Source organism: Rhipicephalus sanguineus, chromosome 5 (assembly GCF_013339695.2).
Source record: "Rhipicephalus sanguineus isolate Rsan-2018 chromosome 5, BIME_Rsan_1.4, whole genome shotgun sequence".
Taxonomy (NCBI): Eukaryota; Metazoa; Arthropoda; class Arachnida; order Ixodida; family Ixodidae; genus Rhipicephalus; species Rhipicephalus sanguineus.
Window position 1 is genome coordinate 199,687,302 of NC_051180.1, and position 26,247 is coordinate 199,713,548.

The 26,247-nt window shown below is 51.8% G+C and overlaps 2 protein-coding genes across 4 annotated transcripts in view; one reads left to right on the plus strand and one right to left on the minus strand.

Moving 5' to 3' along the window:
• The window catches only part of LOC119394569 (amphiphysin), a 669,247-nt gene that overhangs the window by 353,145 nt on the left and 289,855 nt on the right, over positions 1 to 26,247 (minus strand). The window lies entirely within an intron of this gene.
• LOC119394570 (26S proteasome non-ATPase regulatory subunit 3) overlaps positions 1 to 26,247 on the plus strand; it is a 143,749-nt gene that overhangs the window by 50,976 nt on the left and 66,526 nt on the right. Inside the window, exons 6-7 of the mRNA XM_037661892.2 lie at positions 20,495 to 20,677; positions 20,734 to 20,848. Of these exons, the coding sequence (XP_037517820.1) occupies positions 20,495 to 20,677; positions 20,734 to 20,848 (298 nt within the window). The remainder of the gene's footprint in view (positions 1 to 20,494; positions 20,678 to 20,733; positions 20,849 to 26,247) is intronic.

Here is a 26,247-nt window from a genome sequence, read left to right on the forward strand (position 1 = left end):
GGAAGCTTCACCGTGAAAATGGTGATGCACGAGAGAATGACATTCGTTGCTTTCACCGCGTGCTCCAAGACATCGGTGCTAAAAAATTTACGCTAATGGTTCTAACTTCATTACAACTTGGCGCAGACTCCGCGGTTAGAACACGCGTCCCGAAGATTACAAATTAAATTACGACGTTTTCAATTCACACTCACTACTGTGCGGCTTATCGTACAAGTTATGTATGCATTTGCAGATTATCTAGATGATTTGACAGAATTGCGCTTTCTGCTGCAGAGACTTTAGATGAATCTATCGTAAATAATCACTCAATACATCCGGGAAATTAAACAAAATAATACTGCACGCACACAATAGTTTCGGAAATTCTGAGGTGTTAATATACTTGGATTATGTAAACATTTCTTCTCACACCGTCTGGGATTATGTGGCCGTGTACCGTGATTTGCATGACTGCTGGTCCGATCAACCGCCGAGTCACGAGCGGTAATGTTAAATTCTCGTGGGAGCACTGTTGATAACAATCGTCTGCAAACAAACACCTGAAAGTCGAAACGAGCGTTTTGAACTGTTTCGATGGCACTGTCAGTAATGTGGCCCCTGTATTAATTGAACGTCCTTCGCTTTAATGAGTCAATTAATGGTCTCGCACATCATGTCCACATAAAGGTTCATGATGCTCAGGGGTATATCAAATGCAAAAAAAAATAATAAGTTATGAGCTGGCTATCTAAACTAGTACTTATACAAGTGTAACAGCGCCGTTGCCATGATGCTGCATGAAGACACAATCTGACAGCAATAAGGAGTTTCTGGAATTAACCTCACTTTTTATGCTGTGAAATGAAGCCCCGAAATTATTGCAAGAAAGACGTGAAACTAAACAACATGATGAGTGAGCGAGTACCGAAGAAAAACAAACACAACTGCGGCAGTATTCTCGGGCGAGCGCTTTCGAGATATTTTGCAAAGCTCAATACTGCATGCGCTTTCCTAATCGTGCGCGGGGCTTGGCACACCGGCAAGAATGCTGTCTGCCGATCGCGGATGCGTCCGATGCAAATAACACTTGTGAAGGCGAAGCCATTATATTTTTGAAGGAATCGCCCGTTAACAACGCAACCTAATAATGTGAATAAAGTGTCTTGCGTGTCAAGACCACGACATGATTGTGAGACACGCTGCAGATTAATTTGACTGTCTCAAATTATTTAACGTGCTCCTGTATCTAAGCAGATGAATGTTGCTTTTCCCAGCCGTCAGAATGCGGCTGCTGTGGTCGGGAATTAGACCCATCCCTGAAGTTAGCAGCGCGACACAACAACAAACCTGGTCACCGCTTTCAAAGTGTGCACGACGGCGTGCGGGCACCGTTGGTGACTGTGAAGAAAAAATGCACATAACTTTTGCCGTTTTACTAGGAACATATCGATGCTGTTTTCGTCATTCATCTGAAGCTTGAGACAGGCAAAAGCGAACATAAACAGCGGAACAGCGCACGAAGCGAGCGCGTGATATGCCGGCGCATCACGGCGGGCGTCGAAGGGTCCTTGCCGTGACGTCATCCACGCCTCCCGCCAGGTGGCGCCGCCCCAACTTCTCGGGGCTAATAAGACTGGGTCGGGGATTCGTCGCAGCTACGTTTTAACCATTAGTACGCTTAAAGCGGGTGCAGACCGGGAACGCGAAGTTTCAAGACCCCAAGAGCGAGCTGAAAGGCCCAGGCAACAACATCCTGCCGGTCATAGGCACTTACGTCGCTACCCTGTCGTGGCACGGAAAGTCAACCAAGCAGCTTCTCTATGTCCTAGCAACCAAGACTGTCCTGCTGCTAGGCTTCCCGGCAATCCAAGCCTTGGCCATCTGCACGTTTGTCGACAAAGTCGCGAGGGCTTCACAGCCCACTGGCGACTTTTGTCTCAATCCCACTCTCTTCCGAGGACTTGGGACGCTCCCCGAAGCCTACACTATATGGCTGCAACCCAATGCTACGCCTTTTCGTTGAGCGTACCCCGGCGCATTCCACTCCCTCTCACGCGACTTCGTCAAGACTGAGCTAGACAAGCTAGAAGCGGAGGGCGTGATTCGTCGAGTGGACACACCCACTGACTCGTGTGCTGGCCTGATTGTCGTCCCCAAGGTCTCGAGTGACTATCGGCTGTGCGTGGACTTGACTCGCCTCAATAAGGTGATCCTTCGAGAGCGTCACGTGCTCCCTACAGTGGAACAATGCCTCGGATTGCTCGGAGAGGCTACAGTTTTCTCCAAGTTAGACGCCACGTCAAGCTTCCACCAGGTCAAGCTGTCCCCCGAGTCCCAAGAATTGACCACATTTGTAACCCCGTTTGGACGCTATTGTTTTCTCCGGCTGCCGTTTGGGATACATCTGCACCGAATACTTCCAGCGGCAGATGTCCCGGATCCTCGAAGGCCAAGCAGGTGTGGTAAACATGATTGACGACATCCTCGTCTTTGGGAAGACACCCTCCGAGCATGACCGCCGTCTCCGACAAGTCATGGACCGCTAGCAAAGGCAGCAGTCACGCTCACTCGCAAGAAATGCTCGTTTGCGACTTCGAGTGTCAAGTTCCTTGGCGTCGTGGTCAACGTGGAAGGAATTTCTCCAGACCCAGACAAGGTTGCAGCGATCCGAGCCATGCATCCACCCGAAGATGTCGCAGGGTCTGTCGCCTGCTAGGCCTCATGAGCCACATCGTACGCTTCTTACCGCACGTTTCGGAGGTGACTGCGCCGATCCGAGCACTGCTGCTCAAGAACTCTGCCTGGACTTGGGGCCCGGCGCAGCAGTCTGCCTTCTCCGAACTGAAGAAGCTACTGTGCTCAGACCTCTGCGTGGCTCGCTACAACACCACATACAAGACCACGGTCTCAGTTGACGCCAGCTCCTATGGTCTCGGGGCAGTACTTCTCCAGGAGCAGCCGTCCGGTGAGCGTCGAGCCGTCGCCTTCGCTTCGCATCGCAGTGCAGCCTGCTGCTTCAGTACTGCGCCAACGGCTGGCCTCGGCAGTCCCACTTGCCTCTCCATGTGAAGAAGTACTGGCAGTACCAAGGAGACCTCAGCGTCTGCGAGGGACTGCTTCTGAAAGTGTCCCGCATCCTCGTGCCGTCTGCCCTTCAGTGCCACATGCTCGAGCTTCTCCATGACGGGCATCAAGGCATCAACCGATGCAAAGCTTTAGCACGGGAGTCGTTCTGGTGGCCGGGCATCAACAACCAGATAGAAACACTGGTGTCTAACTGCCACACGTGTGCCGACACCAGGGTGCAGCGCTCGGAGCCCATGCTGCCCTCAACCACTCCAATTCGGCCCTGGGAAGAGGTCGGCATTGATCTTTTTCATCTCAACGGCCAAGACTTTGTTCTTCTGGTGGATTACCAGTCACGCTTCCCAGAAGTCATCAATCTATGTTCAACCACAGCACTTGCGGTCATCAACGCCATCAAGAGCGTTTTGCACGCCATGGGATTCCGAGACTGGTGCGCAGCGACAACGGTCCTCAGTTTGCTGCAAAAGAGTTCTCCGCCTTCGCCAAGTCCTACGGCTTCTGCCATGTCACAAGCAGCCCCCATTTTCCACAGTCGAATGGGGAGGTGGAACGGATGGTGAGGACAGTCAAAGACCTGCTGCGGAAGGCGGATGATCCCTACCTGGCACTTTTGGCATACCGGGACACACCTGGGGTAAATGGGGCGAGTCCTGCTCAGCTGCTCATGGGTAGGCGCCTACAGACCCGGCTGCCGAAGACGTCACACCTGCTGGAGTCAGCCTGGCCTCCTCCAGTCACAATCGCTCAACGTGACCAAGACAACCGGAGGCGCCAAGCGTCGGACTTCAACCGAAGACATGCAGCTCACACCTTGCGGCTTCTTCAGGCTGGAGAGCGGGTCTGGGTGCGAGATGTCAATTCCCCAGCAACCGTCTTAGGGCCAGCTCAACGCCCGCGCTCCTACGTGGTGGAGACTCCGACGTGTGTACTTCAGCGTAACCGGATGCACACGGTGCCAACGACAAGAACACCCACTGCCGACCCACCTGGAAACCCTGTAGTGGATCAGCCCAAGACAACTACAACACCTGGAGTTGACCAAGCAGCACAAGACCAGCAAACCGCGTCGCCTCGGAAAAGCACCTCCACTGCAGAGGACCCTCAGGGTTCTGCTTCCATGCCACGCATCTCACGGTCGCGGTATGGCAGGAGGATTCGCAGGCCGAAAAGACTCGACTTGTGAACATTGTTTTCTTTCGGACTATGAGTTCTGTTGCAGGTGCATGTGTTTTGTTAAAGTTTACCGTGGGGGGGATGTAGTGTACGGCAGTACCACTAGGTGGCTGTATCATTCATGTAGTGTACAGCAGTACCGCCAGATGGCAGCGTGGCATGTACTGCTTTCTGTAATAAGGGCTGCCAATAAACCTGACGTCACTTGTCCGCCCAGGGACTCGGCTGTCGTGTCACTTACTCGCCCGATGCGCTCGACAGTATTAACAAGGTTTGACTCTATTGGGCAGACAGGAAGGTGTGTAAAAAAATCCACGCACATCCATGAAGTGAATGTGATGAGTGAGCGAAGCACCAAGGGATCATTCGGGTAACCGTGAATCCCCCCGTACATGCCCACTCGAACATGCGAGTGACAACACGTGTGTACAGATATACAATGTTGCTTTATCGGTCAACTAAATCGCACTTGAACCGAGCATCGACGCCACCAACCTCAGGTAGCGAACACTTCCAGCGTTTTGCCGCCACTTCCCGCGCTATCGCCGCCTCTGGGTCCACTTGCTGGCGTCACCGTTTTGCAGCAGCTTCCCTCACCTTAGACTGCTGGTCCGCTCGTTGTCTGCATCGCCGTGCTGCTGCAGCTTTGCGAGCCCTCAGCTCTGGGTCCGATTGCTGGCGTTGCCGTTTTGCTGCAGCTTTACGAGCCTTCAACTCCACTCGCAGTTGAGCTGCCACTCTCGCTTTTTCATCAGTGTGTGGCATCAACAACGCAGACGTCCAAACAAGATTGCTGGAAAAAGCGGACCTGACTTTCGAAAACGCAGTGCAGACCGCCCTAGCAATGGAAGCAGCAAAGAAGGATGCAGGGGAGATAGCACAAGCTCACGCTAGCACCTTCTTTTTCACCCTCCGCGTCTCGGCAGCGCCGGTGGGCGTGTCCTGTTATCGCTGCGGGGATGCACACCTGGCGTCCGCTTGCCAGCATGTGAAGGCCGTCTGCAATTACTGCCACAAACGTGGCCTCTTGGCGAAGGTTTGCAATACGGAAAGAAAAGACGAACAATCGCAGAACGACAGCTCTCCCAGGCCGCGTTCATTCGCGGGACGAAGTTCACTGTCGGCGAGCAACCGCCATCGCGTAAATACCGTCCAGGATGAAGCCTCTGCTACAGCTTCGCCCGCCGAAGTTTTCAACATGTGGCAAGTTGACTACACCAAGGTGCCTCCACCTTTTACCGTCAATGTTGAAGGTTGCGGCAAGCCGCTCCACATGGCAGTGGACACGGGGGCGAGCGTCTCAGTCATTGACAAGTCGCGTTTGCTACAGCTTCTACCTTCAATTACTGTGCAGCCGTCTCAAGTATTTCTGCGAAGCTATTCCGGGAATTTAAACAAGGTACAAGGCAAAGCTGATGTCCATGTAAAGTTTCATGGCAAGGAGGCTCACTTACCGATTTTTCTGGCCGGGAACAGATCACCCGGATGGGTGAGCGTGACCAGTGCAAAACTGCTTTCACGTCCCGCAGGGGGTTGTTCGAGTTCACTCGGATGCCCTTTGGTCTTTGCAATGCTCCTGCGACGTTTCAAAGACTCATGGACCGCGTCCTCGGGGAAGCAAAGTGGTCTTACTGCTTGTGCTACCTCGACGACATCGTGATTTATTCACGAACCTTCGAAGAGCACTTGGCCCATGTTGCCGATGTGCTCGAGAGGGTGCGGGCTGCCGGGATGACGTTAAATCCTGCGAAAGCCCAATTAGCACAGACCCGTATTCAGTTACTCGGGTTTACGCTGGGCGAAGGCTCCATTGAGCCAGATCGGGAGAAACTTCGGGCAATCCTCGATTTCCCCGTGCCCAAGGACGTACGTGGCCTTCGCCGCTTTGTGGGAATGGTTAACTTTTATTGTTCCTTCATACCGTCCTATGCCCGACTGCAGGCCCCCTTGACCAAGCTCTTGGGTAAGTCTGCTGTTTGGCAATGGGGACCTGAGCAGCAAGAGGCGTTTTGCCGACTGTCTAGCGCCATTGCGGAGACAGCGCAGCTCAGACTCCCCGACCTGACCAGACCGTTCGTTGTACAGACTGATGCGAGCGATCTGGGATTAGGAGCCGTTCTCCTACAGAAATACGATGGCGTGTTGCAGCCGTTGGCCTTTGCCAGCCGCTCCTTGGTACCCGCGGAGAAAAATTATTCCGTTACCGAAAAGGAGTGCCTCGCCATCGTGTTTGCACTGCGGAAATTTGACATCTACCTTGATGGGACGAAATTCGTGGTGCAAACGGATCACAGTGCGCTCAGCTGGCTGATGCGGCTCCGTGAGCCTGCGGGCAGGCTGGCGCGCTGGGCTCTCCTGATACAGCACTATAATTTTGCAGTGCAGTATCGAAAGGGGAGCACCAACGTGGTAGCTGACGCGCTATCTCGTGCCCCATTGTCTGCCAAGAACCTTGATTCCGGTGCGACAGCCGCTAGCGGTGCCTTTGCACAAGCAAGCGGTGGGGGCGAAACAGCGGCTTCGCCGCCGTTCGGCGAAAGGGGCGAGTCCGCCGCATTCGGACGAACCCTGGCTGCTATCCAGGCAAACAGCACTCCGCGAAGCCGGCCAGCGGGTGAGCTCTCCAAAGGCCACGATGCCGAGAGCGAATCCGTGACGCCGACGCAAGCGGCGGTTGCTGCGGTCCTGAGTGGGCGTGATACCAGGTTCCCCTTTGGGAGAATGGGAATCGCTTTCAGCAGACAAGAGCTACTGAACGCTCAGCAAAGTGATCCATTTTGTCGCGAGATATGCGACGGTCTCAGGGAGACGGAGCGCCGTTACGCTGCTTGCCCTGCAGCGGGCGTGGATAGGGGGCTGGAACCAGCGTGTGTCGCTGAGTCCCCGGCGGATTCATATTTGCTGGACCATGACGGGCTCCTGCTGAAATATATAGCCACCGACGACGAGTCTATCGATCCGTTTAAGGTGGTTATGCCCAAAAGTCTGAGAGTCGCCCTGTTGCGATCCTCTCACGACGAACCCATGGCTGGTCACCTGAGTGGCTCCAAAGTTTTTGCAAAACTGGGCAAGACGGTGACCTGGCCCGGCATGAAGCGTGACGTTTATCGCTATTGCCGTTCCTGCCACGTCTGTCAAACGGTGAAGTCTAGGGGTGGCAAGCCACCTGGTCTGATGAAGCCGATTGTCAGTGAGCGTCCATGGCAAGTGGCCACCTGCAATCTAATGGGACCTTTTCCCAGAAGTAAGCAGGGGTTCATTCACCTCATGGTAGTCGTGGATCACTTTTCGAAGTGGGTGGAATTGTTCCCTCTTCGGAAGGTGACAGCGAGGGCGGTGCTCGAGAAGCTGCAGGAAGTGTTTTGCCGGTTCGGCTTTCCGGAAAGGCTCATCACTGACAACGCTTCGTATTTCACCGCTCGGGTGTTTGGTGTCACGTGCCGTTCCCTTGGAATTGATCACTGCACCACTTCACCCTACCAGCCCCAGTCCAATTTGACAGAGCGCGTCAATCGTACGCTCAAACCGATGTTGGCGGCCTTTGCCGAAAGTCAAAGGGACTGGGCAGACCATTTGAGTGAGCTTGCGTTCGCCATTCGAACATCCGAGTGTTGCTCGACTGGTTTCTCGCCCGCCTTCTTAAATTTTGGAAGGGAGTTGGCAAATCCGGTGACCAGTGTCATTCAATGCCAGCTCGGGGACGAGGAGAAGCAAACAGACTGTTCTGCTTACGCGTCACAGCTTCGGGATCGGCTTTGTCGAGCTTTCTGTAAAGCAAGGCAAAGTTTGGCGTCGTCTAGGGCTCAGCAGAAGGCCCAATATTACCGCAAGCATCGCGACCTAGCATTTGAGGTGGGCGATCTTGTCCTGAAGCGCAACCACGCCCTTAGCGACGCGAGTAAGGGGTTCTCAGCCTCGCTCGCTCCTAAGTGGCTTGGTCCGTACCGAGTGGAGAAAGCTTGGACTCCACTCGCGTACTTGCTGAAAGATCCCATTTCGGGAAAACTCAGCTGTGCCCATATCGCAGACCTGCAAGCCTTTGCATCACGGTCTGACGAGCTTGCGCCAGCGCCCTGTGGTACTTCGCGCAAGCAACGGGGCACACCCGGTGCGGCGGACCGCATTCGGACCAAGCATCGGTATAATCTGAGGAAGCGGTCACCTTTGTGATTCCGCGCCGGACGGCGGACTCTGTTTTCCGAAACCGAAGGCCCTCAGTTACTTTCTAGCCTCAGTATGCTAGCTTCTTTGCGGCCAGTGCTCGCAAAGAAGTCGGCCCGCCCAATTTGCTGCTAGTGTTTTTTTTTTCTGTTTATTTGAATACTCATGTGTATTTAATACGTTTTCGTTTGTGTTTGCCGCGTATTGACTGTCGTTTTGTTCTCTTTACTTTTTTTCCTGTGTTTTATTCTTGTGCCTGCGGAAGGATTCGTGAATAGCGGTGCTTTGCGGGGGAGAACGAAGGACGCTTTGCGCCTTCCCACGCGAGCGCGCGCGGTTGCCGACATGACACCGTGAAAAGTGAGGCGCAGTGGCCTTGGACGGCGAACTCGGGCTGCGCTTGGTGAAAGCGCTGCTATGTGCAGTGACGTGTGTGTGTGCGTGCATACGTGCGTGGTGCATTGGTGCGTGCCTGGAAAAAGTGCGCGTGGTGAATTCGACTCGTCTACGTGGACACTCCGGTCAATGACTCGCTGACGCCGGACAGACCAGCGGTGCCCCTGCTCCCGGCCGTCGTCGAGAAGCCTGGCTGCACTCTCCATCATGGCTCCTGCGCTAGGCCAGCTGACATAGCAGGTATGCCTGCGCTTTGCCGACTCCAGGATGCCTCACAGCCAGTTTGGGTCGGCCTTATTGATTCCAAAAAAAAAAGGCCGGCTGTCCCAGCGAGGTCTCCCGTCATTCCAGCCAAAAAATTTGGGACCTTCGCACCATCACCGAAGCGGCGTTCGTCGGACTCTCAGGCCAATCGCCAACAAGAGCGACGAGCCATCGGTCAGCCCGTTCAGGACTTCAAAGAAGCCTCCTGCCTCTGCCTCCCCTCCGCGCTGTGGACGCTCTTTCGCGCAAGCATCACGAACACTTTTCTTAATTTCCTTAATTACCTCCCTTCCGCAGCGCCATTTTATTGTATTATGTGTTTCAATCGTATTGTCTTTTGTTATTGATTTTTTCTCGCATTATAATGTATTCTTTTTTTCTTAGCAGCAGCTCCAGGGCTGGATGAGGCTAGTGGTTGCTCATAGCAGTGTTATTTTAACTGCATGTGTGACCGTCGGCTGCCTTGGCAGACCGGTAAAGGGCAAATTTAGGAGAGGGGGATGTGGGGATTGAGGCTTGCCCATCGCCATCGCGCTGGTTTTCGCCTATTTCTGCCATCCCCACGTCCGATCATGCCGTTCCTCTCCTCCGCCGTCTTACGGGGCTGGGCGAGCGGGGAGTGACGTTAACCTCCTCTCTCCCGGCGCCGGACCTCGACGGGGGGCGCTGCGCTCGTGTTTCGCGTCTCGCGAGACATTTCGTGCAGCGGGGGGAGAGACCCTCTCTGGACCTCGTAGGGTAAGCACGTATTTTCTCTCCCGTCCGTCGGCTCCTCGTTTGGGCTCGCTCGGACGGAACTCGCTAACGGTGCCTTGCGCCAGCGGCGAGCGCTTACCTTACGTTGTCCTTTTTTCCGAACGCTAGGCTGAAGAGCGGTGCGGTGCATTCGCACGTGGTCTTACTATGCCAAAGCCGTACCTATCGAAGCCAACGCGAGCGGAGTTGCCCTCACTCGAGCGATCGGGCCCTGTGGTCGCAGATCGTAAGAGTACGCAGCATAGTCGCGAGAGACCCGTTTTCTCTCAGCGGCGTGTCGCCGTGAGCCCGTTGCCCGCGGAGACGTGCTAGCGGCACCCTTTGTGTTGTATTTTCGCCCGTGGCGTAGTGAAGCCCGTTTTGCTTCTCTCGCCGCCTTTGGGAGCGGGCGTTGTACGGCTTTTTGTGGTGTTGCCGCAGGCAATAAACTGTTGCGGATCTCGAGGGCAGTACTGTGTACTTGCCGCGTTGCGCTCGGCGCCTTTGCGCTCGAACGTACGTGTGCAGCGGCGCGCTAGTTCACGCGAGGCGACGGCAAACGCGGCTCTGTGGCTCGCTAAGTCCGAACCCACGCTAGTGGCCGTACTCCTGTGAAGTACGTGCACACTGACGGTACCGCGGCTCGCTTCCCTCGGGCCCTCGTGGTGAGTCGTGCATCTGCGGCGCCGCCTTGCCGTTTGTATTGTATTTTATGTCTTAGTGTATGTCTTATTTTATGTCTTATGTTATATTGTATTGCATGTCTTACATTCTCTTGAGTGTGTGATACGTTTCCCAGTATTCATTGTTAGCGTGTTACGTATTAATTGTCAGCGTATAAGTTTTAGCGTGTTACTTACGTGTTACTAATTCGGCCGGCGAGCTCGCCATATGTTTTAAAGAAGTGTTTAATAAACCTTCACGTTTTGTTGCCCGACCGCGTGAACTGTCTCCGTGTGTTCCGAGGGCAGCGGCGGTTTATCGCCTCAGACCCCACACTGGCGCCCAACGTGGGGCGCCAGTGTAGTGTGCACGTACTTCACAGGAGTACGGCCACTAGCGTGGGTTCGGACTTAGCGAGCCACAGGGCCGCGTTTGCCGTCGCCTCGCGTGAACTAGCGCGCCGCTGCACACGTACGTTCGAGCGCAAAGGCGCCCAGCGCAACGCGGCAAGTACACAGTACTGCCCTCGAGATCCGCAACAGTTTATTGCCTGCGGCAACACCACAAAAAGCCGTACAACGCCCGCTCCCAAAGGCGGCGAGAGAAGCAAAACGGGCTTCACTACGCCACGGGCGAAAATACAACACAAAGGGTGCCGCTAGCACGTCTCCGCGGGCAACGGGCTCACAGCGACACGCCGCTGAGAGAAAACGGGTCTCTCGCGACTATGCTGCGTACTCTTACGATCTGCGACCACAGGGCCCGATCGCTCGAGTGAGGGCAACTCCGCTCGCGTTGGCTTCGATAGGTACGGCTTTGGCGTAGTAAGACCACGCGCGAATGCACCGCACCGCTCTTCAGCCTAGCGTTCGGAAAAAAGGACAACGTAAGGTAAGCGCTCGCCGCTGGCGCAAGGCACCGTTAGCGAGTTCCGTCCGAGCGAGCCCAAACGAGGAGCCGACGGACGGGAGAGAAAATACGTGCTTACCCTACGAGGTCCAGGGAGGGTCTCTCCCCCCGCTGCACGAAACGTCTCGCGAGACGCGGAACACGAGCGCAGCGCCCCCCGTCGAGGTCCGGCGCCGGGAGAGAGGAGGTTAACGTCACTCCCCGCTCGCCCAGCCCCGTAAGACGGCGGAGGAGAGGAACGGCATGATCGGACGTGGGGATGGCAGAAATAGGCGAAAACCAGCGCAATGGCGACGGGCAAGCCTCAATCCCCACAACGACCACTGCCGTATGCCTTGACAGACGGAGTCGCACAAGAAATTCAGCGATTAATAAGAGATTCCATCATTGTTCTGGTGAAGACGGCTAGGTGGGGTGCTTCAATTGTTCCCGTGACAAAGAGGGATGGGCGCATCAGAATCTGTGGGGACTTTGGTGTCACCATTAATGCAGTCGCAACGGTGGAACGCTACACCATTCCAAGGATTGAGGACTTGTGGACTGTGCTGGCTGGAGGTGAAAAATGTACAAAGTTGGACTTGCGTGACGCATACCAGCAAGTCGTCCTGGATGAGGCCTCTAGAGAGTACGTGACGATTTCGACGCACATGGGGTTGTTTCAATACACCCGCTTACCTTTTGGGGTCTCATCTGCTCCAGCTATTTTTCAACGCGAGATGGAGAACTTGCTCAGGGGTCTGCCACATGTAGCAGTCTATTTTGACGACATTCTCATAACCGGTGCAAATGATGCTGAGCACTGTCGCAACCTCCATGCAGTACTAGGCAAACTTCAAGAATCTGGCCTCAAGTTGAAACTCGAGAAGTGCCACTTCTTCATACCCCAAGTTGAGTATCTCAGGCACATTATCAGTAAGGAAGGCCTCTCCCCGAACATGGACAAGGTGTCTGCCATTCTGCACGCTCCTGTGCCACAAGATGTGAATGAACTTCAAAGGTTCTTGGGACTCAACTTCTATCGGCGTTTCTTGCCCAACCTTTCTGCACTTCTCCGTCCATTGCACTTGCTTCTTAATGATGGAAAGAAGTGGCAGTGGGGAAAGGACCAGCAAGATGCATTCACTGCCTCCAAGCATCTGGTGACTTCAGCTCCAGTTCTTGTACATTTCCGCCCAGACAGGCCTGTGTGTCTCAGCTGTGATGCATCACTTACAGTATAGGTGCAGTTTTGGCGCACAAAGCCACTGATGGCAGAGAACGTCCAATTGCTTTTGCTTCGAGAAGTTTATCAAAAGCAGAGCAAAACTACAGTCAACTTGACAAGGAAGCACTGGCCTTGGTATTTGGCATGGATCGGTTCCACCAGTCCTTGTGGGGCATACCGTTTGAAGCACACACTGACCACAGGCCACTTCTTGGACTTCTGGGTGCCAACAAGCCTGTTCCTGTGCAAGCTTCGCCAAGAGTGGTCAGATGGGCTCTGAAGCTCTCCACGTACAATTACAAACTTGTCTACAAACCTGGCGAAGAGCTCAGGCATGCCAGTGCTGCGCTTAGTAGACTGCCACTGCCCAACGACTGCACTGCATTTCCTCGCCTTGCTGAGGTCTTCATGCTGGAGGAGGCATATCCACAACTCCTCTCACGAGCTGTTGTAGCACGAGCCACAAGGGACGATCCAGTATTGAGCCATGTCCTAACTGTGTTGAATGGAGAAAGCCTCTCAGCAGGACCAGAGTGGAACCCCTTCAATGCCAGAAGTGCAGAACTCAATCTCCATGAAGGCTGTCTACTATGGGGATCAAGAGTCGTGATTCCGAAAAAATTGCTGGCCCAGGTACTTTGTGTGCTCCATGCCAGCCACCCGGGTAGAGAAGAGCAAGATGATCGCCAGGAGCAATGTCTGGTGGCCAGGCATTGACAATGGCATTGCAAACAGTGTGAAGAGCTGCGCTACGTGCCAGGCTCAACATCGAGCTGCCCAGCCAGTGCAGCAGACACCCTGGCCTTTTCCACAGCGACCCTGGTCTAGGCTTCACATTGATTTCTGGGGACCATTTCTAGGGCATACATTCTTGGTTATAGTGGACGCCTACTCGAAATGGTTAGAAGTCTTCCCTGTGTCTTCCACATCAGCAGAAGCTACCATTTCCGCCTTGAGAATGGCATTCGCCCAGCACGGCCTCCCCAACATCATAGTTTCGGACAATGGTCCTGCTTTTACCAGTGTGCAGTACCTGGACTTCTTGACTCGAAATGGAATACGCCGCATGCTGGTACCGCCGTATCACCCTACGTCCAACGGTGCCGCAGAACGAGAAGTACAGACTGTCAAAAACAAACTCAAGAAATCTGGGTCGGGCAAGTTCCAAACACAGCTGTCCCAGTTCTTATTCCACTACAGGACTACACCTCACGAAGTAACGGGTCGGCCACCATGCGAACTCCTGACAGGCAGAGCCTTCAAGACACCAGTTGGATGTCTTGCGGCCAAGCCTGCAGACGTCAGTACTTCCTAAGGCAACTTAAGCAGAAGTTGTATGCCGACAGAGGATCTGCCTGCCTTCTTCTACGCAGATGACATAGTTCTGCTGGCAGACAATGCTGCCGAGATGCAGGCTCTGCTGACATCTGTGCGGGGGAGGGTACGGATCTTGGGCTGATGTTCAGTGCAAGGAAGTCTGTGGTTATGTGGTTCACACCACAGCAGGCAGTGCGGGACCCGCCCCTCCTGCTGCAGGGCAAGGAAATTGAGTGGGTGGACAGTTACAAGTACATCGGGGTAACGATGGTGGCAACGACAAACTATATGTACGGGTACGAAAAGGAGTGGCATGCAAAGGCTTTAAAGCGCCGGGTCTTCCTGGGCACACGAGCTCTGTGGGCCTTCAGCAGGTACGAGGTCACCAGGGAACTGTGGAAGGGTGTTGCGGTCCCTGCTCTGACTTTCGGTAACGCTGTGGTGTGCCTCTCGTTCGCGACTAGGCAGGCGCTCGAGGTTCGCCAAAGGGAAGCGGGTCGCACAGCCTTGGGGGTGCACGCCTTCACTCCTAATGAGGCAGTACAGGGCGACCTTGGGTGGTCGTCTTTCGAGGCGAGGGAGGCACTCGCCAAACTCTCTTAAGAGAGGCGCCTCAGCGGCTTCCCAGATGGCCGTTGGGCCCGGGAGGTGTACAAGTACGTACACATCCGGTCGGTACAGACGAAATAGGTCGCCCGAACCCTCTCGCTGTTGGAGTGATACAGGGTGGAGGCTATCCGGCTGACGGCCCCCCTCCAGCGCGACACAAGGAAAAAGGTGCGGGAGTCGGTTAGCACGGTGGAGACCGAGAGATGGAGGGAGTCGGGACGAGCGAAGAGGGCCCTGGCCTTGTATCAGGAGGGAAAGATGGATATTGCTAAGGAGGCTTTTTATGACAACTCCAGGGGCAGCGGGCTACTGTGCGAGGCGCGAAGTGGTGTACTTAGGACACGCTCGCTGCGCGCCAGGTACACTGCCGAGCTTGACACGATGTGCCCCTTGTGCCAGGTCGCAGAAGAGACAATCCGGCACATTGTGCTAGAGTGTACTGGCCTGCGACCCGCTATACATGATGCTCAGGACTCTGGCACCTCGGGACAAAACACGATGGGCGCGACAAACGGCAACAGCACTTTGGCAAGGGCTCTCGGTTTTCGCGGGTCTGGCAAGCCGCCAAGCTGGGAAGCGGTGGAGGCCACGAAGCGGCGGCTCGAATGCTGGTGGAGAAAACAGGTCGAGCAAACGCACGCGCTGCGGCGGTAGCAGCGGCTATGATGCACCGAGGGCGCATTGGATTTGACCAACCTTTTTCTTTTCTTTTTCTTTCCTTTCTCCTTCCACCTTTTTAAATTTTCTTCTCAACTTAACCTTCGCTTTGTCTTTTTCTTCCTTGCCCGATCCGGCATAGCCCGTTGATCTCCCGCTCCAAAGGGAAGAGGCAGCAGACGTCATCATCATCATCAGTGAGTCTTCCATGGCTGCGCCTTGCACACCAATGTTGCGACGCAGCAAAAGATCAAGGAAACCAGTGCTTAGGTACTCCCTGTAGTAGAACTGATAGCTGAGCCAGTTGGTGATAATCACTACGGTGACTCCCCATAGTGATTCTTAAAGGAGCACTGACATCAAATTTCAAAGTCGAGATGTGCCCTTCATTCGATTGCTCGGTATGCATAGGTCTCCTTGGCCAAATTTGAATGGCGCCCGTCGCGGGGAAGTAATTTTATTTCGAGGGCAAACAGCATACGAAAGCTCAACAGAAGATTGATCACGCTGCGACATCGACACTAGTGCTACCGTAACAGGTGTGATACATTCCGATCATACCATCCTGGGTGACGATACGCTAGTAACAATGACGTCGATGAACTGAGTGTATTTATTGTGCCGCCGACGCCAGGCGACGCTCTCACCGGCTCTCACTCCCAGCCAGTGGCTCTCCTTGCTGTCCCGATCCGTGCCTGCGATTCATCGTGTCGTATCGACTGATTTGTCGTGTGATCCTCAGCGCGAGTGCGATCAATCGGAGCGACTACGTGCCAGCATGTCGGGGAACCACTGCGTAGTACGGACCTGCTCGTCGAGGCGCGGAAAAAGCGGAAAGTGCGTGGCGTTTCATTAGACGTACGGTACACGCCAACACGACCACAAGCTATGGAAGTGGAGCAGCCTATAGATAAATATCATCGCTAACAAGTAACATGTATGTAACGGTATTAGTGAATGTTAGTTCGTCCGTGGACTTCCTTGCGCTAGCGTAATACCGGGTTACTGCAGCCGTAACCGTGAGAGGCCGGATAAGTGGGGCCATCTGGCAATGCAAAAAAGAACCTGGCAAGCACAGAATTGTTATTGTAGAAACCTATCGTATTCTATTTCTCCGCTGGTGTGCATTCGCTATGCCGATATTACATAGACCCCTTTGCGTATACCGGAATGCCGTGCACGCTAAAATGCTCTGATATAGCTCATTGAGACACACCAGCGAGTATGGCCCAAGCGTGCGTCCCCGGGCACCTCCTCGTAGCTGCTTGGAACAGCGTCCATTTTTGAATCGCTGTTTTGCAAAGGGTCGAAGCGAAAATGATTCGCGACGTCGCGTATCGCGGGGATTCTAGGTTCCAGAATGCCGCCTTCAGCACTAATCGACACTTTTGACGGCGACGACGGCGATGCTGGTGACAAGGCATGACTGAACGTGCGCGCCTAGCAGACGAAATGTTAGCTGAGCAGCTGATCCTCACGTCACTCCTTTATGTGGACAAGTGGTAAACTGGGGCGTGGTCTGGAATTGACCGCGAGGGAGCGCTGCCAGCGCTAAGATATGGCGGGCTTGCAGGCCGTTTTGAATCGTGCTAGATACCGGTGATATAAATCAATAAAACAGATAGTTATTCGTCCCTCATTTGCACTTTTGGTCGCGAATCGCTACTAGAGGGTAGATAACTACTCGTGGATGCAAAAATCTTGACATGCGTAAATTTGATGTCAGTGCTCCTTTAAGAGGGGATGAGTGTCACAATGTTAATAGCTAACACGCAGCGCCCTTGCGCGGCGCTGTTGCTTTGTGTGTTGTGGCGTCACACCTGGGGACTGAAAGATGGGGACGTGGGATAATAAAGAGTTAGTTTGTTTTGGGCTCTCATAGCGTCCTGTCTCATTTTGCTATCTAGTCTCCGGCTATATCTTCTGGCCATCTGTACTTGTATGAGCGGGTGCGACTGTCCATGGCCGAAGAGAGAGCGAGCGCTTACATAGCCCTTGGGACACCGCACCGCCCCTAGCGGACTCCGTGCAAACCAGGGCAACAACGGAGGGACAAGGCTCGGCCGTAAAGTGCTTTATCCCTCATAAGCGGTTGCAAGAACGTAATGCAACCTTGAGAGGGGACTTGGGAAGCAATGTGGCTGTTCATTGCCGCAGTTGCGTGAAATGCAAATCTAGTTAGCCAATGTTCGATCGCACGGCCATTTTGGGTAGGGGAGAGACAAGATATGAGCGGGAGGTTTTAGAAGCATTTCACATTGTAAATCATTAAGGTAATTGTGTCAGCGATACGTCCTTGTTTCTGAGGTCGAAAGAGCGTGCCTACTTAGTGGGAAAAAATGTTTCAAGTGTCGTGGGAAGTGACGGCAATGCGCGTGTGTGAGAAGCCTTATGCGGCAATGCAGTTTCCAATAAAGCACAGTTGAAAGTCCAGCGTTTGTCCGTGTGTAACGCCTTCTTCTTGTGTACATGTTTTCTTTGTTTTCGCTGTTACCCCGTTTTCAAGCACATTTCATCACCGTTCTATTCTGACCCCGCAAAGTGGGGAATCAAGGGAAGAGGCAATCGATTAACTTTGTCAGCCTGCAATGCTCCTGCAGACATAGTGAATGAGCCCAGGTGTGACATGCAGTGGGCACATTTGGGAGCTGTTCGAAGTGTTGACGAATTATTCAGGTTCATACTGAACATAAGAAAGTTGCTCGGGTTCCACAGAATTTCAGTGGTTATGCTGACCATCCTCTTCATTCCCCACAGTAATGCTGAATGCGATAGAATATTCAGTATGTAAACAAAACTCTTGAGAGCCTGCTGATGGTGAAGAGGCACCAGAGTGGAACTTGCTTTGAAAGTGGTCAAAGTCTGCAGCAGCAGAAATAAATTGTTGCCCAATTTAGTTTTTGCTCATTACTCTCTGGCTGATTTAACTTGTATTTGTGAAAACATGAGCAAGCTTGTCGCTAAAGGTGAACCCGTAAGATATGGAAAAAAAAAAGGTGGTTTGGCCAACACCATCCCCTTGCTTCGAGGGTTTTACTAATTTCCATGTCGCCACGCTTGCGGGTGCGACATAAGGAGCTACTGCCCAAGGTTTTCTTGTGCGCGGGGATTGTGTTTTTCTCTTTTCTTGGACGTACTTGCAATTGTCAAAGCTTGTATGTTTTCCAAAATAAATCTCGATTGGAGGTCAGCACTTGTCTGTGTCACCTCTCTTCATCCCTCTTTTTTTTATGTGCTCTAAATTTTTCTTGTGCAATGAAGTACCAACTTGCGCCAACATTCACTTTAATTCGAATGAAAGCTGCCGAGAGGTTTTTGTACTTTTGAGGGAACATTCAAGAGGTTCTTATTGTTAAAGAATACCGTTAAGCTGTTTGTTTGGCATGTTGAACCAGCATGTAAATAACCGGTACTGTCACTGTGCACCATTTGATATCACGTTTGTTTCAAGGTAAGGGTGCCTTTGAATGCTTTAGCCGTTCCATGCACTCTTCTTTTTTTTCCGTTATGTCTAAGTCGGGGGATTTACTTACTATAAAATCCATAGTGAGGGCCCCCCCCTTGTTTTAAGTCTAAATAATTGAGAAGAAAGTTGTTCATGTAACAGCTGCGCTTTCCTTTTCAAAGTTCCCGCCAAACACAGCCATGCTTGCACTGCACCCTGCGATCTCCTTTGCAAAACATTTTTTCGAGCACCCACATTGCCACAACTTCTTAATCTAGTGCCGCTACAGCCAATGAGGAGGCTCCCACACTTGGCAAGCAACCATTTATGGCGATATTTTCACCAGATTATCACTGACGTTGGTGTCTGTCGTGGCCTCGCAAAGATACCTGATGATGGGAAAATGTGCTCCTTCTTTATGGCTGCCAGGGCCTCCTGGATGTACATCGAAGGCCATGCACCGTCAAACAAAACCACGGAGATGGCGCTATCCGCAGAACCACAATCGCTCGAGGAAATTCTGTTGGCACCAACAGTTGGAGGCATTAACCCTTTCATTGCAGGAGGAGGAGGAGGAATAAACTTTTATTGAGACCAGCAATTTGTTTGGCTGGGCCTAGGCCTCCCACGTGGGGACGTCGAGGTCTTGCCTCTCCGCCGCCTCGCGGGCCTGCTGGGTCGCCCAAACCTTTCATTGCAGTGTTTTTTTTTTCTGCGTGTTATGGGGAAATGTTCTATTAGCAATGCTGTAGGATGCTGTTAAGGACATGTAAACATTTTTATAGGGCATTATCTCATCAAAATAAAAGTAGCATTCATTACAAGCAATGAATTAACTAAATAAATAATTTTTATTAAATAATGAATTAATAAATAATTACTCAATAATTCAGTGCCACTGAGACACTAATTATGCATTTTATTCATAGTCCAAATTAGTCAAGGGCTCCTGAATTTCTTTCTCTGTCAAATAGCGCACACACGTGGCATGCTGACTCGTCACGGCTGTGCTGCCGAGACGCTGGCCAAGAGACGCTGATGTGCAAGCATGCGCTCCCTCTGGTGTCAAAAATTCACTGCCCCTTATATTTGTGTATATGTTCTCTCCATAGGCTGGTGGCACACACCCCCACTTTTTTTTTTTTTTTTTTTTTTGCGAAAGCTTTCTCGCAACAGGGAGTGGTTCAAAGAGGCAAAACGAGTATATTGGCAGCGCTTGTGTGTGTGTCATCGCCCGAGTTCTCTCGGGATAGGCAGTGAAAGGGTTATAACTAAACATACCTAGCACACTTGCACGGGGACTCAGAAAGCAAGAAACACAAAGGCAATGCTATTCGGATCAGACCTCGGGAATTATGGAAGCTCCTCCAGTGATCATGCTGATGAGGCCACGCCAACACGACCAAGCTATCTGTGCTCTAGGCAAGAGAGGGATCTGGCGGGCCTTGCTTTTGTTAAGTTTTGTTTCTAATAAATGCTATAGTTAGCATCTTTTAATTTCAAATACAAATCTCTGAAGTCTCGCACAAATCTGTAAAATGTCATGGGTGTTGTGTGTCAAGTCCTGGGTGAGATCATTTCCCAGGAAACAAAAAAGAAAACCAAATTTGGATGAAGAAATTCCGCGACGCGATCATTACGCATGTGTGATCACTACACGATGAAATACTGCATGATTAAAAGCAAAAAAAAAAGTGAGTGTATGGGCCACACTCAAAAAGTTCTCACTCGAATCTTAGTGTGGTTCTCGCGCGAGTTTGTACAATATATTCCAGTTTTCACAGTAGGCAGGGGAGTGTGTGATTGCAGATTTTCAAAGTGCCTAACTTGTGCCCTCTTGTGGAATCTGACTTTTCCAAGTGATAAGGTTGGCTTGCTCGTGTATGCCTCAGGCCTCGAAGCTGGTGTCCAAGTCTGCCTTTCCCGAAGCGGCATCCAACAATGAGTGGGCGCGCTACCTCTACTACCTTGGGCGCATTCGTGCCATCCAACTGGACTACTCCGAGGCCCGGCAACATCTGCTGCAGGCCATTCGCAAGGCACCCCAACACGCTGCCTTGGGATTCAAGCAGACGGTGCGTGTGTACCAACTGCTTCCACTGCAGTTCTAATGAAGTGTTTACTTTTACAGGTGCACAAGTTGGCCATTACAGTTGACCTGCTGCTGGGTGACATACCGGACCGATCCATTTTTCGCCAAGCACCCCTGCGGCGCACTCTGGCTCCTTACTTCCAGCTCACCCAAGGTGATCCTCCTTAGGAACTTTATTGTGGAAAATGCCACATCATGCTTAGTAACTGCTGATAGTGCAGCACCTGCTACAGGGCATCTTTTCCCATTCGCCCTCCTATAGAACTCCATGTGTACCGCTGATTGGGCACACACCCTCCCAATATGAAGAGGGCTTATCAGGGCGAGTGCCCACAGAGAATAGCACATGTGCACTTTCAGAACCTCCGGCATGCCCAAATTTGGTCAGATTTATACGGGGTTTGCGGCACTGTATTCTTTTTTAGTAGATGAAGTAAATGTTGCGGATCGATTTTTTGCTGAGGCCTTTTTTTTTTGCAAACCAGAGGTGAATATCCACAGAAATCTTATCCACAGAAATCTTACTTTTTAACGTCTTACTCTTTCCTGTCATCTCTTGAAGAAAATAAGTTAATTATCTGAAGTTCGTCCGCATCGTTTGCTCCCTTTTTCTTTGCTTACTATTGCGGCTTAATTGCCATGCATATGAAGTCTCTGGTTTGCGTTTTACAGGCTCAAAAGCTGGTGTGTACTTACAGCGTGGACTTAAAATTCGTACCAAACTTAACTGGCATGACGTGTCTCCACCTGGTGCCGCTTATTTGGCGATCCTACACTCTGCCACCAACCTCTCATATGGCTGCATTCATGCGCACAGGGTTTCTCGCATCGAATTGACAACACTAAAGGAAATGCTGACTGAGCTTGAACGAGCTCAGTCAACGGCTAAGGTTTGCTTTTCGCGGGGGCTGTATTGCCTCTTTTGTCGTTACCCCTTTTGAGCTTCCATGCCATCGTCAAGCATGTTCCAAGCGACCATGAAGCAGAATGCAAGACTAATGCAGGGGCTCGGCCCAAACACAAAGCAATGTTTCTTTGGCATCGTGACAGCGTTTCGGCTACCACAAAACAGGGTGGAGAGATCCTGGTTGCTCAAATAATTATCTCCTCTCCATTGCCAGTCGTCCCATTCAGTGCTCATGGGAATTTACTGCAGTTGCAAGGGAGACAGCGACGGCTTCTGCCGCAGAGGCTAGCCATGAAGTAGGAGCACTGGCGATCAGCCACACTAAGAAGATGCAAGTTCATCGTGTACATGTGAATAGTGAGCACTGTTTAGAAATGTCACAGGGAAGCAGGAACTGGTACTTTGAGGCGTTAAAGGGACCAACAACTGGTCACGATGTGTGATTCGATCCTGGTAAAAATGGAAAGACAGTGAAATATAGTGACAGATTCCAGCATCCTTTTCGCAGACTATATCGCCGCATCTGAGTGGAGACCTCGAAAGCCGTCACGTTCACCATCACCAGGACGCCACGTGTCACCGCAACGCCCGCAGTACAGTGGTCCGACGCGGGACCGTAACTAAAAGCAGCAGCCAATGGAGGTGCGCGTGCTGTTCGTCGATACGCTGCACATCCCTGGCAACAAAACTTCACTGCCAAAAGGAGACCTGACACGCCACGTAGAAGCAGCGGAACAAAGCCGACGTGGCCGTGACCCAACGGCGCGAAACGCGAGGCGGCAAACTACGACCTTGACGTTCTTGTCGACGGCCACAACGCCACCGCTCTCGTAGATACTGGAGCCGACTATTCCGTTGTCACTGGACAGTTCGCTGTGAAGTTAAAGTTACCTCTGGCAGCAAAAGTTTTGTTTAGGAGATTATACGATGCTCTCCCGCATCGTGTAATTAATGCTTGCGTCGTTAATTGAGTGAGAACAATTTTGCGTCAGTTCGAAACGCCCGCCAAAATACCATAAGAAACTAGCGCCCCGCAGCGCGGGAGCACCTAAGATCACGTGCACTCAAGCTTTGGTGTCGTTGAAAGCACAGTTTTCAAATCGGGGCCCTGCGCGTGGTAAAGAATGAAATGATGCGAGTGCTTCGGTTGTGTTAAGCGCGTTCGGTAATCGTTCGGTGACCGTGAATCTCCCGTTTGTCGTCTTTGCCGTTTTCCCGCCGCTCCCGCGCCCTCGCCTCCGGAGTAGTAGCTTGTCGTCGGCGTTCCCATTGAGCTGCCGCATGCCATGCCTTACGTTTATTTTCATCCATGGCAGAAAGAGAATGTGGGGTCTGGAACACGCTTACATACGCATTTGCACCGCAGCGTCCTCTCGTGTATTTTCACTCCAACGTGCATTGTGCTATCATATTGTCATGAGTAAAGGGGCATGGGACGCATGCCGGACGGCGGAGTGCGTGCATCGATGGTGTGCGGAGAATGGAAAAGTACCCGATGGTGTGCACTCCCGCCACATCCACACACGCCATTGGCCGGGGAAAGGTGCGTGCCACGCGACCCGAGCTGAGGTGAGGGACCCCTGGAGAAGAAGCAGTCATTGTTCAGTGGAATTGGCCAAGAGGAAGGTGGTGCAAGCCAGCGTCGTGCCCACGACTGGAACAGCAGGGCCCAGTTCTGGGGGCAGCGTTGCGCGAGGCCGTCGACCTTGGTGTCCACCAAGCAAGGCTTCCCGGGCTTGCGGCAGCCTCATCACGCTGTTCTCGTGGCACCTGCGGCACTACCGCAGCTCGACGAGACGACGACCCACCGACAATCACCGGAGAACCACGTCGACAGTTTGAGCCTGTGGCACTGCGGATAGGCCGAGGGTTAGGCCTAACCAGACAAGACCGACATTCTTGACGAAAGACCGGAATGTCAGCGATGAGGACGACCAGAGAGGCGGTGGATCGACGACTCTAAGACATCGACAGGAGCAGCGACGACGGGACAGAGCGTCGACTTTGGAACCGAATCGAGGCAGCGAACAATACGCAGTAAGAACGTTCGATTCGTAGAGCGACAGACTGAGATGCCATAATGGCCAGACGCTCGAGTAAGGGTGAGCTAAGCATAGCTCGAATGCTTTGCGATGTTAGTTTGTAATGTTAGTGATTGCGCACTAACTTAGTATTTTTGCACTTAATACTTTTTGTTGTAAATTTTGAATGTGTTAACGTTGTTTGCCATGGTGCGTGCGATAAAGAGTGTTTGCCGTGCCACCACGGTCTCCCGTCCCTCTCTCTCCCAACTCCATTCCGCATTGCAAGCGCTCCCGAGATACGTGACACGTATGCTTGATTGATGGTCGGTATTTTTATGGTATTTGACCTTTTTATTTTGTGAAGAAAGAGAATGTGTGGTATGGAACGCACCTCAACGAAGTGAATGATGATGAGTGGGCGAAGCTAGGTCCTAAGTTCTATAATCTCTATGTTGTAGTCGCCGACTAATATAAAGGTTTGTGCTTGTTGGAGTTTTATATTGTTCTGTCACAATTATGATTGATAGTAGTGTACTGTTCAACCTTTTTTTTGTGTCTCACATATGTTACCAGAGCGTTGCCCCATATCATGTAAATTGAGTGACACAAAGTGACATAACGAGTCAACGACAATGCTCGGTTCTAAGGTCCATAATGTGTACGTTGAAGTCACCGACTAGTGTAAAGGGTTTGTGCTTGTAGCTGTTTTATATTGTTTGTCACAATTACGATTGTTATTCGTCTATTGTAAACCTTTTTTTTCATTCACCTACAGAACTGTGTTTTGACTATAGCAACGGTTTTCTAACCACCATGACAGTGGGCAGTAAGCGTCGACTATAATGCTAGGTCCTAAGGTCCATGATGTCTACGTTGAAATCGACGACTGGTATAAAGGGTTTGTGCTTCTAGGTGTTTTATATGATTCTGTCACAATTAAGATTGATATTAGTCTATCAGGGTTCGCACAGACCCTTGAAATTCTTGAATGTCCTTGAATTTGATAACATTAATTCAAGGGCCCTTGAAACTCCTTAGATTTAAGTGAGCTCCTTGTAATCCTTGAAATTTAGTGGACTTTGCTTCAGTATAGCAAATGAACGACGTATTTCCGTAAGTCGCACTGATTTCAAAAACGCGTTTACTGAGGAATGTTCGCGAAAACATGTAGTCTTGACAGGAGAGCAATAGCAGCAAGTTTCGGTTTCGAAACCGGCAGCGCCTGCGTCGTCTGGCAATAAATGCGAGCCAGAAATCCAATCCAATCCAACGGAAGGTATAGTAACGGTCGGTCGGTCGGTCGGTACTCGGTATACTTGGTCCGTGCGTTGGCCTCGCGCGTCATTTCTCGGTGAAAGTTCGCGTTTGTGCTTTGTCCAATGCCTGCAACTTTACTTGACAGGATGCCAGGCGCAAAGTGCAAGTTTCAGTCTGCGTGGCTGGAGCACAGCGAATATCGTCACTGGGTGAGGCCGGAGACAAGCGACCCTTATCGAGCAAAGTGCGCAGTATGTCAGAAGTCGGTCGACATTGCAACAATGGGGGAGTCGGCGTTGAAGAGCCATCAGAAAAGTTCCAAGCATCGATCCAAAGTTGCGGCAGGCGAGGGCTGCTCTTCCGTCACGAGTTTTTTGCAAGCAGCAGACGTCACAGAAACGACTTCTCAGCGGGAAAACACGGAAACATCCTCTCGAGCTGCAACCCTTGACGAAGACTGCAGAAGGCATGACTCCGTGATTGAAGCCGAAATTTTGTGGACGATGAAAGTTGTGTCTTCACACTACTCATACAGCTCCAGTGGTTCAGTTTCCGAGTTGTTCCGAAAGATGTTTCCGAATAGCGATATCGTGAGAAGCTTCACTTGTTCGGAAAAAAAATGCGCGTACGTCGCGTGCCATGGTCTGCGCCCATTTTTCGCTTCTCAAGTCTTGGACATGATGGAGAAATCTGAACATTTTGTTGTCCTTTTTGATGAAACGTTAAACGAATACCTGCAAAAGAAACAGCTTGATGTTCACGTGAGACTGTGGAACAATTCTGAGGTGACAACAAGGTATGTGACATGGGCATTCATGGGCCACAGCACAGCGGACGACCTCATGAAGAATATGTTGGAAGCGCTGGTGTCCTTTCCGATGAGCAAAATTGTTCAGCTTTCCATGGATGGCCCCAATGTCAACTGGAGCCTTTTCCACAAGTTCCAGCAGCACATGAAAAATGACTTTCAAATTCAGTGTTTGGATATTGGATCGTGTGGCCTTCACACAGCGCATAATGCCTACAAAGCTGGAATGCATGCAACAGGCTGGCCAGTTGACACATATTTGTCGACCTTATTGTCAGTCTTTCATGATGCACCGGCCAGGCGAGAGACAGTGTGTTTCCACTTCCTTTTGTATCTCACCGTTGGATCGAGAACGTGCCCGTACTGGAAAGAGCCCTGGCCACATGGGAGCACTTGAAGCAATACACTGAAGCAGTGAGTGGCCGCAGGCTGACCGTGCCAAAATGCAGAGCATATGAAAACGTCAGTGCTTTTCTAAATGATCAGCTTGCACTTGCAAAACTGAACTTTTCCCTAAATGTTGCCATGGTTGTGCAGCCTTTCCTTACTGTTTTTCA